General features: G+C 36.1%; 1 protein-coding gene across 2 annotated transcripts in view; it reads right to left on the bottom strand.

Annotated features, from left to right (window-relative positions):
- Positions 1–14,750, bottom strand: part of PRKX (protein kinase, X-linked) — a 55,801-nt gene that overhangs the window by 36,361 nt on the left and 4,690 nt on the right. Inside the window, exon 1 of one of the 2 annotated variants that reach the window (XM_021411211.1) lies at positions 13,422–13,488. The exons of the other annotated variant lie outside the window; for it this stretch is intronic. Coding sequence (XP_021266886.1) covers positions 13,422–13,473 — 52 coding nt within the window. The 5' untranslated portion in view covers positions 13,474–13,488. Of the gene's footprint in view, positions 1–13,421; positions 13,489–14,750 lie in introns of those variants that run through there. 2 annotated transcript variants of the gene reach the window in all.

Genomic DNA, 14,750 nt, shown 5'->3' with positions numbered 1-14,750 from the left:
ACTGTTTTCTTCTAAAAAGCAAATGGAAAAAATCTTTCAGAAATACAGAGGTTTATTATTGCTAAATGAATGTAATAAAGGCCACATTCTTTGTACTTGACCAACACTGGGCAGAAGCCTCTGAGGGACTGTTATCTCTTAAAATAGTCATTTCAATTACATTTCACTTCCATCTTCATGCAAAGTAGTGCTAAATGAGAAGAAAAACCAAGGGGGACATTTCACATAGTACACAAAAACTGTATTTTAAAAGACTTTAAAAACTATCTATCCACTACTTACTGTGGTATTTCTAGAATGTTTTTAAAATATAACATCGAAGAATAAATTCTGTAGAACAACAGCCTGTGGACAGATCAGAGACATTTGTCTAATTCAAATGCACTTTTAAGTCATTAGTACTTTCATTGAACATTTCAGGAAACAGCCAAATAGCAAAATACAAGGTTCAAGATACCATAGTATATGGTATGTTGTGTGTTACTACAGAATTAAGCATAGAAAATCCCAGCTCAGAAACACACTTGCAGGTGTATATGTTTAAATACAAGCAAAACTGAGAAACTGAGATTTAACTAAATAGCCAGGTTGAAGTCAAGATACATTAATATTCAGAAAGCAAATCCTACCAAATCAGCACAAAAAATAAAGTTCACTGTCAGCCAGTACGTACATTTGGCACTTAATTAATTTATTAAATACCAACCTTTTGCTCACTCAATTTTTTTTTACTTCCATTTTTTAAATTTCACTGACTTGGAGCATCTTCATGATGTCAAAAAAGTACTGAAGACAAAGCCTGGACAGTGAGAAGCTGCTTAAGGCCTTGAGGCCTCAAAGTTCATTCTTCATTCTTCACGCTTATACCTTCACCTTAAGCCTGTCACTTTTCAAAAATGATAAACTGGAGTTCTTCCTCCTTTCAAAAATATCAGTTTACCACAATGGAACATATAGCCCCGTATTATCTCTGCAAAGCTGGACACCACAGGGTATGATGGATGTGTCCTCAAAGGCTGTCACACTTCTTGCCCCATTGCTATGCGTGTTGGGAACTTATTAAAAGACCTTCCACAACACAAAGAAACAGTAGTAATAAAGTTGCAGGCTAATCTTGTAGAAGAAGCAACTGATCATTTGTACCATAAACAAAAACTGATAGACTTTCTCAATCTTACAGGCATACAATCAACATTCTCCTCACACACCTTGAACTGGAATTATTTCACCTCATTCCAGAACAAGCTTGCCTTCGAACAAGCTAGGTAGACCTCCTTCCCAAGGGGCAAAAAAAATACTGAGTCGAGCAGTTACACCTACCCAGTTTATGAACCCAAAGTACCTATTTTTCTCCGCTGTGAAATGGTTCTACGTGTGTAGGCTTGACAATCATACTGAGGTTACATTCAGACAGATGAAACCACCTGATTTCATTACCAGGCTCAAAGTTACATGGTCTGGTGTGCGCATACAGAGTTTCAACACGGAGAAACAATATTGACACAGTATATGCTAATTTGTATTAAAAGAAAGCATCTGAGACTTTAAAATAAAATCATTAGCAGCCCACTAAATTCTTCATGTTTGTCACCAAAATTGTGCCATGATACCTACATGATTTTTTTTTTTCAATCACACAAAGAAGGAATTTGATGAGAAACTCAATATAAGCCAGCAATGCACACTCGTAGCCCCAGCGGCCAGCCTTACCTTGGGCTGCCTCAAAAAAGTGTGACTAACAAGTTGAGGGAGGTGATTGTCTCCCTCTGCTCTGCTGTGATGAGATCCCATTTGTGTTCAGCTCTAGAACCCACAGCACACAAGAAAGACAAGGAGCTTTGGAAGTGGGTCCATAGCAGGGCCACAAAGTTGACCACAGGGCAGATCTAGAAGGTGTCCCTGCCCATGGTAGTGGGGTTAGAACTAAATGATTTTAAGGTCCCTTCCAACCCAAACGATTCCGTGATTCTACAACCTTCAGCAGTGTCAAAGAGAAAACAAAACAAACAAAACCTTTACTAGCAGAATCTCATGAATGTGCTGTTAAAAAGAAAGAAGTTATTTTTTTAAAAAAAAATAACGATGTTGTTAATAAATAGACATCAAACACAAGAAAGAAATACAGTTTTTACAAATAATAATAGCAAAATCATGCCTCAAAATTATGCCTAATTTGCAAGCCTTTGTTTACAGACACAGCCTATATTTTTACGTAAGCTACTGAAGCTTACGTAGCATAGAAGAGTCTTCAAAGGTACTTGAAACTATTTTAATGTTTACCTTACCCTTCAGCTATTATGCAGACAAAAATAGAAAAGGATTTCTGATGCAAGTAAGCAGTTTTCAAAAAACTTTGTTGAGCTCCTTCTTTTTTCTGAATAGCATGTACCGAAGATTTTCATACTATCATATTATCATATTATTGTACTGTCATATTTTCATATTATCATACACACAAAGGACTCAGTGTTGTAACTGCAGCAAACAAATGCCCTTCTGGAAATGACCTAAATGATTTATTATCTATAAGCTATAATCAGTACGTTGGCTCACTCAGACTCGGTATTTCATCTCCTGCAAATTAACTTTTACACAATGAATCAAGTAGCAACACAAAAAGAATCTCCTAAAAGACTATTCCCGTATTTAGTCTGGAACACTCACTGATTTATTTTGAGGCAAGGGTTAATAAGATAACTGACAATTCACAAGTGGAACAAAGTATTCCTCAAAGGGAAGGCTTTGTTTATATTCCTCAGACAGTATCAACTGATACTCCTGAGAGACTACAGAAAGATGCATTAGGCGTCTAGAGTTTACTTCACATGGTCATTACCTTTCCACATTCACTCACACTATACCATACAGAAAATAATGTAACATTGTCCAAAGGAAGGAGATGAAATCACTGTTGTTTGGCACTAGAACGAACATAACATTCTCCATATAAAGAGCTATTATGCAAGAAAGAGGAAATAAATCTAGAATATCCAAATAAAGTTATATCTGATACAGAACTGGAACAAATGCACTAACACAAATAGTACGTTTCAAAATGCCAGTCTCAAAAATCCATTCTCAAACAGCAATTAAACATTTCAGAAGAAAATCTCTGTAAAGGCTCTAGAAACTATCACTATTGATAAAAGTGAAGTGTAAATATTCTTACTATTAATACAGAATGCTACTAAAGACACGCCAATGTTAATTTACCGTTTTTGTTTAGTGCAAACACTTCAATAAGATGGCTGAAAAGGACTGCTGGCTTAAATTTATCATCTTATTTGGGATTGTATGGACCACTACATACTTTCCTACATAATGCAAAAACATAAGTCTAACCTCATTTAAAGTTCTGCTGTTTTCTGACATCAGTCCAGCCTATCATGTGAACTTGAAGCACACAGAATGAATAGATATTTTTTCCTGTTTTTACCATACAGTTTCTAAATAGGAAAAAAAGCCACTGTGCCAGCTTCCCACAGTTAGAAGCTGCCTGCGTGTCTTATGCATGTGTTTCCTTTTCTCTGTTTTTGTTTTTTTAAACTGTGATCTAGTCTCTCTCCAATGCAACTTAGCTTTAATGATAGATATCCGAGTATCTATCAAGTATCTCCCCACAGATCAACAAGCTACTACAGGCTCTTGTTCACTGTTAGCAAAAATGCGTGGGTAATGGTGGTGACACCATTTTGGAGACAACATTTTTTCTATGCTGAAAAAGAATGTTTTGTAGCTGAGAATTTGCTCTAACAAACAATATTATTCTCTTGTAGTTTCTGTGGAAATAAATAGGAGGCATTACTTTCAGAGTGACCTATGTATATAACAACCAATCTATATATAGCCAACCAACCCATATATAACAGAATGTGTAGTGTGAGAATGTTCACACTTACCTCTGTTGCAGCTAACGCTACTAAATCCTACTAATAGCACAGTACTTGCTTCTTTAAATTGCATATAATCCTTCATAATATAGATCTCAAGTGTAATTTCTAATTACAGTTTTGTTCAAATTTGCCTATGATTTCTGTGTTTTTTTACGAAATAGGCTTTTTTTAAATATTACCTGTCTGTTTAAGGACTGGTTCCATTAAAAAAAAAGAAGAAAGAGAATAAGTCACCTTCGAATTCATACTTTAGACACTGAACGACACCATAATCAAAAATTTGTAGAAATCCAAAAGAAAGGAAATAAAAAATCCCACTCTAGTGGAATCCTACATAAGCATGGACCTTGACCCAAATCTTTCCTTAAAATTGATAAATTGACAAAAAACCTGAAGCACTTCTGAGTTCTGCCAAACAAATTCAGTTTCTCAATGCGCTCAGAAGAAAAGACCATTTAATTCTTTTCACATGCAGCAAGTTTAGGCTGATGAAATTTCATCCTTACATCTCTCAGCGACATGCAATGACCCACCTCAAGCTGCAGAATCTCAGCTTGATGGTGGACTGGATTCAGCCACTAACCTGCTGGTGACTCAGTACAAAGCAATATAATGGCAAACTACTGACATAAACACAAAGAAAGAGAAATAATAAATTGAGGTGTTAAAAACTGCGATTTATGACAACTGTTTGGACAAATACATTGACTCAATACACACAGACAACTCTCTATCCTAAGTGGACTGACTAATCTAAACCATGTCTCAATGGTCAAAAACAAAACAAAAAGCCTCTCTCTGCAATCTGTAACAGACAAAAGCATCAGAAAAGTAGACAAGACAGAAGGCCCAGTGCTGAGAACTAAATACGAGCAGTTCATGATTAGCATTACCTTTCTCAAAAATCTCTGCTCTAGACACAAAATCTAACATTTAAAGTACTGCATGGAAACCAATTATCAACATTTAAGATGTATCAGTCAGTCTCTGTCCCAAGCCATGAAGAGTTATCTCCAGGAACTTAACTCATAATATTCTGCCTGATCATAAAGGACATCAACTATATTATCTGATAGTAGTAATAGCGAAGACTATGATTAGATAAATCTTAGTAGTAGAAACACAGTTTCTAGTTCTATCAGTTACAGTTATCAGCTAGCCAGCCATAGAGAGCCCTTTTTCGTGGCTCTCACTTTCCAATCACCGAAACAGTTACACATTCATTAACAGCCAACATTTGAAGTACAGCTTTTGTTTTTCCATAAGAATATTTTCCTCTAGATTTTCAGTTGTTTCTCACCGCTCTCCTGTGAATATCTTCTTCATACATTATTTTTTTTTTAGCGATATACACTCATTTATCCAAGCACAGGTTTATTTATTTTGTTGTTTACTGCCATGGTTGCTTCTCAATTTTCGCGCTCATTCTCTTGTCCCACAAAAACACACAATAAGTTATTTGAACCTAGCTTGTCAGATTTAGAAAGAGGATCATAGTCTGCAGTAGAGCGAGTGAACAGTAAATTCAACAGTTTTGATGGGACAGACTAAACTGCAGCTAATCTAATTCACAAGCTGTAGTTCTCAAGGCAAGAGTACTTGACATACCCTTGTAGACTACTTCTCAAAAGGTGTAGCATCACTGCTTACTAAGACATTCATTTGCAATTATAGTTGACAATAGCACACTTCTCAACAGAAATGTATTTGCAGTTACTCGTTTTAAAGAATAAGCATTTAAATATAATTCTTAATTCAGGAATTATACTTAAAGAAATAGTGTACAAGCACTAGTTCTGCACAGGTCACTCTGGAAGCAATGCCTCCTATTTCTTTCCATGGAAACTACAACAGATATAAAGAGCACGATGGCACTATTTGATAGAGCAAATTCTCAGCTACAAAACACTCTTTATCATGATTGTCACCACCATTTCACAGTTCCATGGAACAACTAACAGTCTCAGAAGACAGGACAGAGACTGAAGAAATTATTATTTCATAGTAAGAGGTCCTCCTGCACCCCTGATGGAAGAGACAACTAGCATTGCACTATCCAAAATGAAGTACTCACGAAGCACGAGAAGAATGCTGTGCAAATTAGTAATATTCTTGATATAAAAATTAAATGTTGTCAGTAGTTTGTGTACCTGTGGCAATCCTACTAAGTAGCATCAATGTTTAAAGAGTCCCTAAAGAACTATTTTCTCTATACTGCTATTTTTAGTCAAGTTTAAATTCCTTAGTATTTAAAATTAGATCTGTACCGCCTGATAAATTATTCAGAAGTTTGCACAGAAAAGGATCTGACTTGCTTAGACAACTCAGCAACTATGCTACAGAAGGATTTCCACATGAATACAAACAAAAACCAAATTTTTTTTTGTTGTTTCTTAAAAACCTCTGCTCTTCCGACATCCCCCCTCAAGCATTCCAGCACCTCTACATTTTTTTTCCCTCTTCTATTACTGAGATCACTATTTATTTCAAACACTGTCTTTTGGAGAAACAAGGGAGGCCAGGTAACAGTTATGATGTTCTCAAATAATGCTTCTCCTAGTATCTCTATCAAAAACGAAAACCAATTAAGCTAGAAATCACAACTAGCCTGGGAGTATCTGGAGTTCTGTTACATTCAATTGCAAGCAAAAACATTTATCCCTCCTACAAATACTCTAAATGCCAAAATATGTGAAGATTAGAGAGAAGTTTTTCAATGTATTTTATTACAGGAGATAAACTGGCAACACTTTTATGCAGGAATGCCCAACATCAGGGTATCAATGAACTCACAGCAGGCTTATTTCCAGATGAAGCATTACGATATAGCTGCCAGTGTCACATATTTATTATTCATTAACAAATACAAGTTCAGATACTCCAAACCAAGCAGTTGTAAAATTTGTTTCTTCTCACATAATCATTTAGAACATCCAGCTGTGCTCCTATCCAGACTTTCATTTTGTTGTTCTACTTGTTCTGCTCTGAAAAGAAACAAATATTGAGGCCATAGAAACCTTCTGAAACAAAAGTTCCTCTAAATATCTTAAGTCCCCTTATCCCCTTACTCTCCTTTCTGGTTCCAATGCCTCTTTAAATTAAAAACAAACAAGAACAACAACAAAAACACCACTACAGCATTCTCAAGCAAAGGTATTGCTTTATCTAAGCATTCACCACTGTTTCTGCCTGCAAGCCTTCTCTAACAATCCATCCACTTCAGTTGTCCTCTTTTCACTAAGCGGCCTCTATTAAAATATAAATAACAACCAGGCAAAAAGTCAGCACATTTTAAAATGGGTATTTAAAATTATATAGGGGAATGAATCACTGTCTCAAAGTATATAATTTCAAAGCACTTCATTTGCAAGTAAATATTTAAGATCAAGACTCAAAGAGAAAATTATTTATATAGCAAGCTTTATCACCAAGGAATGTGTCCTAGGAAATTCTTAAAAGCAAGGTGAAACAGGCATACTCTAAGCTATTAGATCAAGGACTGTGCAACCAGTTCCTGCTTCAAAGTTGGACGTGTTTACCTGAAGACATCAGAAAAAAATATGGGTGCTGAGGGACTGCCTAATTAGAAACCCAGCCAGTCGTCTTTCGAGTTTCCCACTCCACAATATCTCTACTTATATTTCTACTAATATTCTACTACTAATATTCTACTAATATGTCTCTACTTAATACTATCATATAAATCAGTCTCCTCTCAACAAATAAAGCGTTCTCTAATAAGTCACATCACCTGCAGTATAATTTATATATCTTTCATGTTAAAAGAATATTAAAAAAACTTGCTAAGCAGGATTTTGGAAGTCTGTTTCTCAATTTAACATTGATGTCAGTCAAGTTAAGCATTTACGAAATTACGAGCTAGCCACCTGTATATCTCATGCTCAACTCCTGCTTGCAAACTTATGTCATGCTACACTTCTTAGGTGTGCAGGGGAAGACATCATTTCAAAATAGCTTTCAGATTTCAGATACTGCAATACTGCTACTCCAAAATGCACAAGATCCACTCAAATTGTCCTATCACGTTTCCAGAGCACTGTTTTCCCAGGATTACCTCCAATCAAGCAACAATGCTGCACATTGCCTAAATCACAACTGACTGCTACAGGAGCACTGAAAATTGTAGGCCTACCTACCAACTAAGTAAGCAGCACAGAAAGCAGTCATCACCATCTCCATCAAAATAATCTTTTAGCTTAAATTAAGTATTACAGACAACAAGAGTTGAAACAATTCTAGGAACTCTCTCCACTTAGCCATTTAGAATAAAGATATAGTTTAATAATATCACAGAATGGCTTACATTGGAAGGAACCTTCAAGATGATGCTGCTCCAACCCCTTGTCATAGACAGGGTTGACAAGTTTATTTTAAGCGCTTAAAACATAAAAGGGAAAGCTTTCATAGGCTTCAATGAATCAAGAATGGATATTCCCCAATTTGTTTCTACTCTTCCACTGATGAAAGACAGAACGTATACAACATTCAAAAACTTAAATACTTTTTTTCCCCCCGGAAGAAATGTATTTCCATTTCATTTAAAATATTTTGCATTAGCCTTGGAGTTGTTCCTTTTTTCAGCTTCTTTACAATTCCAATTACTTTGCTTTGCCTCTAATGGCTCTGTCTTGTGGGACACACTGCCTCTCAAAGCTTCTTCCCAGCTGCGTTTCAGAACAAGAAAGTTACAAAACCTAGCAGTAAGCAAGGAAAAATTTCAAGAAAGTGATCCACGGAATCACTGCTACTCATGGTGAAATTGCTAGAAGAGATGCAAGGAGCTTTTAAAAACAACTATTAGAAATAAGCTGCAATCCCAGAAAACTTACAGAATATTTTCAAAGTGATTATATTCCATTATTTCAAAAGATATTTAGGAATGAGAAATTTCTACAGTTATGGTTGCTAATGCTAATTTATTTTAAGTGGCTTAAAGTACACTGGTCAGTAAAAAAAAAAAAAAAGGAAGAGCAATGTTGTTGATTCCGTGTAACTTTTATATCTACCACTTCTGAGTATGACAACAATATACGGCAGAAGTCTTCAGAAGCCTTTAAAATTCACAAAAAACAAGAAGAGTTTAGTGGCATCAGAACACAAATTCAAGATGCTGAAATGCAACCTGACACGTTTTCATGAAAGAGATGACAAGAATCTCAGTTTAGAATCCCAGATGACCAGCAGCTGTCCTCATCATTTGTTAAGTTCCCTAGGGACACAGAAGGAGTTACCCATTAACCTTCCTGAAAACAAACTAAAATTTTAAAATGCATGCTCTGAAGTTATTTCTGGCAGGCTCTGCAGAATTAAAACTGTACAGGCTATCATCTGCTGCACACAAGAAGCTACATGGAGCCAATACCAAGCTGGAGGGAAGGGACTGAGGCTAGAAGTCTGTCATCAATTTTGAGGGAGGTGGCTAGAGTCTGCTATTACAGTACTGACAAGTTTTACATAAATATAGACCGCATCCAGCCTCTTCAGTTTTAAACTTGCCATCCATATAACTATTCCAGTTCATCCTAATTAGTAGACCAGCAAGGTAAAAATTTTACACCCAGTTTAGCCTGTTTTTGAAGAGTCTAACTCCCTGAACTGTCCTGAAGCATTCAATTTACGGACTAGAGTACTACCTGAGAGGCATGAAATGCAATACAAACCAGGTATTTTGCTTTAATCCAGGGAGCTCCCTGAACCTTTTCTAGTAATGGCTGTGTCATTACCATAAATATTTCAGATTGCTCAGTCTCTAGTACAATCAGAACAACATTTAAGCAAGTGTCTAGAACTCTGTATAAGAAGGCATATCGTCATGAGCAAATACTCCAAAACTCAATTACTGCAATAGTAGGGACCCTAAATGGGCACTTCTGATGATTTTGTAACAAAGTATTGCCCCCTTTGAAAGTATCGTGTAAAAAAAAAACTGAAAAGCACAGCAGCACCACGTGTTTTCCTCTTTTATTTTCCAAGTGAAAAAATATTGCTTTAATAGCTTTAGTGCTTTTTAAATGCACAAATAAGACAATGCCAGGTGTATACATCAAAAACAAATGCAAGTTTAAATCACAAGCTGCAACTACTTAAGTGATACAGCTCTTCTACCTAAGGTTGCCTTTCCAAAGTAGTCCAATGAATACATAGATCATACCTCCTGAATTCTTGTAAGTTGCATAGCAAACAGAAGTTAATGTGACCTTTTATGAAAAATCAGCTCAGAATCCATCCTTTAAGAAAGTTAAAAATATATTAAGTAAGCACAACTATATGCTGCAGATACTGTGTTAATGCTTTGTATAAATAAAGAATTACAAAATATTAAGAAGCAAACAACTAGGAAGTCCTATGTAACTATACTCTCATAAAGAACAAGCAGAATACTTTCCCATATTCTCATCTGTTCTATATCAAACTATGAAAGTTGTTTTGTAATTTTATGTAAATTTAACTATATAGGCACATATATTTAGAAGTTTTATAAGCTGATAAAGAAAGATACAGGTGACCTTCACACTGAATATCCAGAAAAGACGCAAAGTGCAAAGAAGTTTTTACATAAATTTTTTACATTTAGATTCTACAACCTGTTGGCATAAGGGCTACAACACACACTGCAAACCAAATAAAACCATACAACCAATCTTCTTTTCACGTTAAACAAATAGTTGACAGTAAGCAAAGAGTCTGAAAACTGGATACTTCACAAAATATTCAAATTCCCTGAGAGATGTAGCTGGACTTCCCTGCTTCCCAATAGACCAATGAAGTTGGGGGTATGTAGCAGAAATGCTAAGTCACAGCTTGAAGCAGTGATGGAGCACCTGGTGGGAAAGCAGGGCCAACCCAGGGGAGCACAGGTACATGCAATACACCTGAGTGACCGGAAGGATCCACCCCTTCCCAGACCTCATTTAAGGGTTGTCAGTGGAAGCAAGGGTATTTCACTGAAGATCCCCGCGTACCTGAGGCATTCTGAAGGTAAGTAGTGTCTTTCCTTTGTTTCTGTACCTATGGCTGTTGCATCTGAGCAAATCTTCACTTGCTACAGCCTAGGACCTTGCTGCTCTGTTGTAATACATTTTTCCAATGTATTACACGGTCATGAAGAGAAACTTAAAGAACTGTTTCAGTGATTGCACCAACAGTCAACTCCAGAGCAAGTGTAACATGTCACTGTATGTATATAATAGATACGTTTTATCTCATAGTTGAGTCACCTAGAAACAATGCTTCCTTCATAATTTTTGATGTATTTCTAGCAATTTACCTCAGGTGATGCATATTGAAGCAAACCAACTGATTCCCCTGAGAAAAATCACAAGACATCAACAGAAAACTTACTGTTAATCAGTTAATAGTCTGGCTATCAACTTCTCCAAATTGGGATGGGAGCGAAGAAAGAAAGCAACCAAGAGCCTTCAGGACCAGGTGCCACAGATCACCACAACTTAAGACAGGCTGGGGTAGCTGTCAGAATTCACCAAAAGAGAATTTTACACTATACATTTCAAGAGCAACTCCATAAGCATCTTCAAACAACCTTTAAAAGGCTTCTATGTGCATTTTAATATAATCCTTTAGAATAAGCTGAAACTCAGGTAAGCTTACTTTACTATCCCAAAAGCACAAGCACTTTGCCATAGTTGTATTGCTAGTGAGGTAAACAGTTTAAATCTAGTTATGTCTATAACTGACCTCTCATAGTATATTGTACAATGTAGGTATGTTCAGAAGAACATATTCAGAATAAAACAAGTATGTTAGCACTTATGGCTTCAGCGCTATTCCCCCCTCCCCCCCCTTCAATCGTTCTGCCTTTCAGCACGAGAGCTTTGGCATTTACATGGATATAGTTAACCTGCTTAAATTGAATTGTAAACACAAATTACTCAGAGTTCACTAAGACTGTGGCCCTTAAACTGCATTAAAAACAAGAAGGGAGCTTAAGCTAATCCTCATGAGACTGCCATTTTAGTATTTTCAGAGTAGAACAAGACATTTCATTCCTGTTTAAATAAGCTTTCCAAAATAATAAAACAGTATTAGGCTCAAACGTTTTATCTTTTGAGATTACCAGTGGGTGTAAGGCAAAATCGCTCAGAGAAACCCTGTTTCTATTTTACACCCTGTTCCTTTCTGGCTTCAGAAGGAGGCTAGGTGCATTCACTGCTTCAGAGGTGTAACATCTTCTCAAGCATCGTCCCCTGAAATCACTTAAGAAGAAAGTCTTGAATTTGTCAACTTACAGTCTTAGCTTCACAACTGAAAATAATCCAAAACCCTTCAAGTACGTTATCTACCCAAAGTAAAACAGTAAACATAATACAAGAGGCAAAGATTTGAACATTTCTCTCACCAAAATTAACAAAGCAAGACTACAAAAATCCAAAGAAATAGAATAATGGGATGACCCAAGTGTTTTGAAAATATTTTTCTGTCCTGTAACGTTTCTCTCACCTTTTAATATGCTGTTTCATTAACTACTTTCACAATTTAGCTGTCTTCCAGGTAAATTTCCTTAGCAGTCCTATGCTTGCAGTCTTTATAGGGAAGAAGAGCTCTAAAAGAAACATGCTATTTCCTATCACCAGAATATCCCAGATGAACGCAAAAACATAGCACTCAGCAAAATTTAACTTACTGACTCACTGAAGTTGCTGAAATAGCTCAAGGTTTTTGTAGAATAGAAAGATATATATTATGCTTTATGAAGGCAATGTATTAAACTACTCCTTAAGCTAATGCTAAACATGTTTTACACTAGAAAGCATCAACAGTAAGGGAAAGTTGTACTGTTTAACCTAAACTAATTTAGTTAAGTACAGCTTATGCCCTAACAAGTCCTTGCAAGGTAAACAAGAAGTTCCCATCTCCCACTTCAAAAAAAAAACTCAATCTATGAATTTGTCTGCATGTCTACACCCCTCATAACAAACTAAAGCAGCACGTAAACTCCAACACCCTTTTCTTTTGATATTTGCATATTGAATATCCAAATGGTTACTATCGCTGTCCGCTACAAAAAGCCCAGACAGGCGAACTCTGGAATCTAAACAGAGAAAAGCTGAATCAAGCAGTACGGATGCCAACCAAGTTCATACTTCAAAAGTAAATAAACAGAATCTCTATTTCTGTTCACACTTTCTACCTTTTCCAGCTTGGGTTGATACACAACGCTTTTGATGGTAGAATTTTTCAACAGTATCTTCACTTGGAACATTAGTTTTGTTTAAGCAGAGACTTTTTGTGGAGAAGGTGTGGTGTTGCCCATGATTTTGTGGGAGAGGAGTTTTGCATGCTTCTTTTTCTGAAATATCAGATGTAGTTTGACTCCAGATGATTTGCATAGCAACAGGCATTTCTGTGTCTCTCTGAGCTACTTACAGGACTTAGGAGATCATTTATCTTCAAGAAGTATATCTGAGTGTCAAAGCCTATTCTAAAACGTACCAAGTTCTCAACATCAGAGAGAGAATTTCAAATTTCTTTCTGTGGTTAACTACATACCAAAATGTAGCCGTAGATCAAACAGATGACAGGCAAACACTAAGCAAGCCATTTACCTCCACACTGATTTTAAAACTGAAAGACAGAAAAGCAGAAATGTGAACTTTCAGATTTCACGTGCTCAGACTTCTATATACTTTTCCTTTTCTGACCTTCCTTTTTGAAAGACAGAAGACAGTTTGTTTCAAACCATTTCTTCCAGACTAAAATGAGAACAAGAACTCTATGCAAAAGGACCTGTTGCTGCAGATTCCACAATAAGTATCACAGCGCTCAAAAAAGCAACAGAAGAAAGCTGAGTCACACCTGGTCACTCTCACTCTAGATCAGCTAAAATGGTACTAAAGATTTATTTTTGGACAACTATGATGTTGTGGAAGGGAAAAATGAAGCAAGACATTCCACAGAAGAGTGAAAATAAAACCCAAGTAATTTAGCTTGATGACTAAAAGCTCAAAGATGTACAAATGTAATGGTGAATTCAGGTCACCATTACAGTCACAACATTCAGACCATGTTTTCTTTCAAAACTTGTGGTATTTAAGGACATTGCCAACTAAAATTGGTGATTATTGTTTATCATTGCAATATCAAGTAAAGGTGACGGAACAGGAAAAAATGCTTACACGCCTCCCCGAATAGTATTCAAAATACCTGCTCTCAGCAGCAAAACCAAAACTAAGGCTTAGCAAGGCTTAGTCAGAAACAGAAGAGGTACAAGAAAAACTTTATCCTTGTGCGGAAATTTTTATTTAGACTACATACAAGGAAAATAGTCCTATAATGTCCTATACACAAGGAGGTTCCCTCTTACAGTATTAGACAGCAGTTCTGTACCTACTGTCCCTCTGGTATAAAGTCATTTAAAATAGATTTGGCTAACATATTTTGCTTGTGAACACACTGAAATTAAGTATTTAAAAATATGTTGCTTCTCACTTTTCCCATGTACTCTTTAAAGTTTTCCCATGCTCAGAAAAACTGCAATACTGGTTTGCCCAATTTTCTATTCTGCCTTTGCTTCATTTAAAGTGCTTCATGGGAACAGCTGTTTAAAAGAATCTTTTCAAATGAAGATGTTATTATTAAAATATTTCAATCAATTTAATAGATTTACAAAACCTGATTTACATTTATAAAATGCTATGGAATTCACTGCACTTCAAAAAATGGGCAGGAAACTTATCTCGCAGGAGAGTGGGCAAGAATAAGTTTGTCACCCTTCTCCATCCAAAGCTGCTTGCTACTCCCATACTAACCCATGATTTATTTGGGAACATAAGATTTCTTCTCTTGCTTTCACTTACCCAAAAGCAAAGAAATAGCTTC

This window comes from Numida meleagris, chromosome 1 (assembly GCF_002078875.1).
Source record: "Numida meleagris isolate 19003 breed g44 Domestic line chromosome 1, NumMel1.0, whole genome shotgun sequence".
NCBI lineage: Eukaryota > Metazoa > Chordata > Aves > Galliformes > Numididae > Numida > Numida meleagris.
This window is presented reverse-complemented; position numbering and strand designations above follow the sequence as displayed.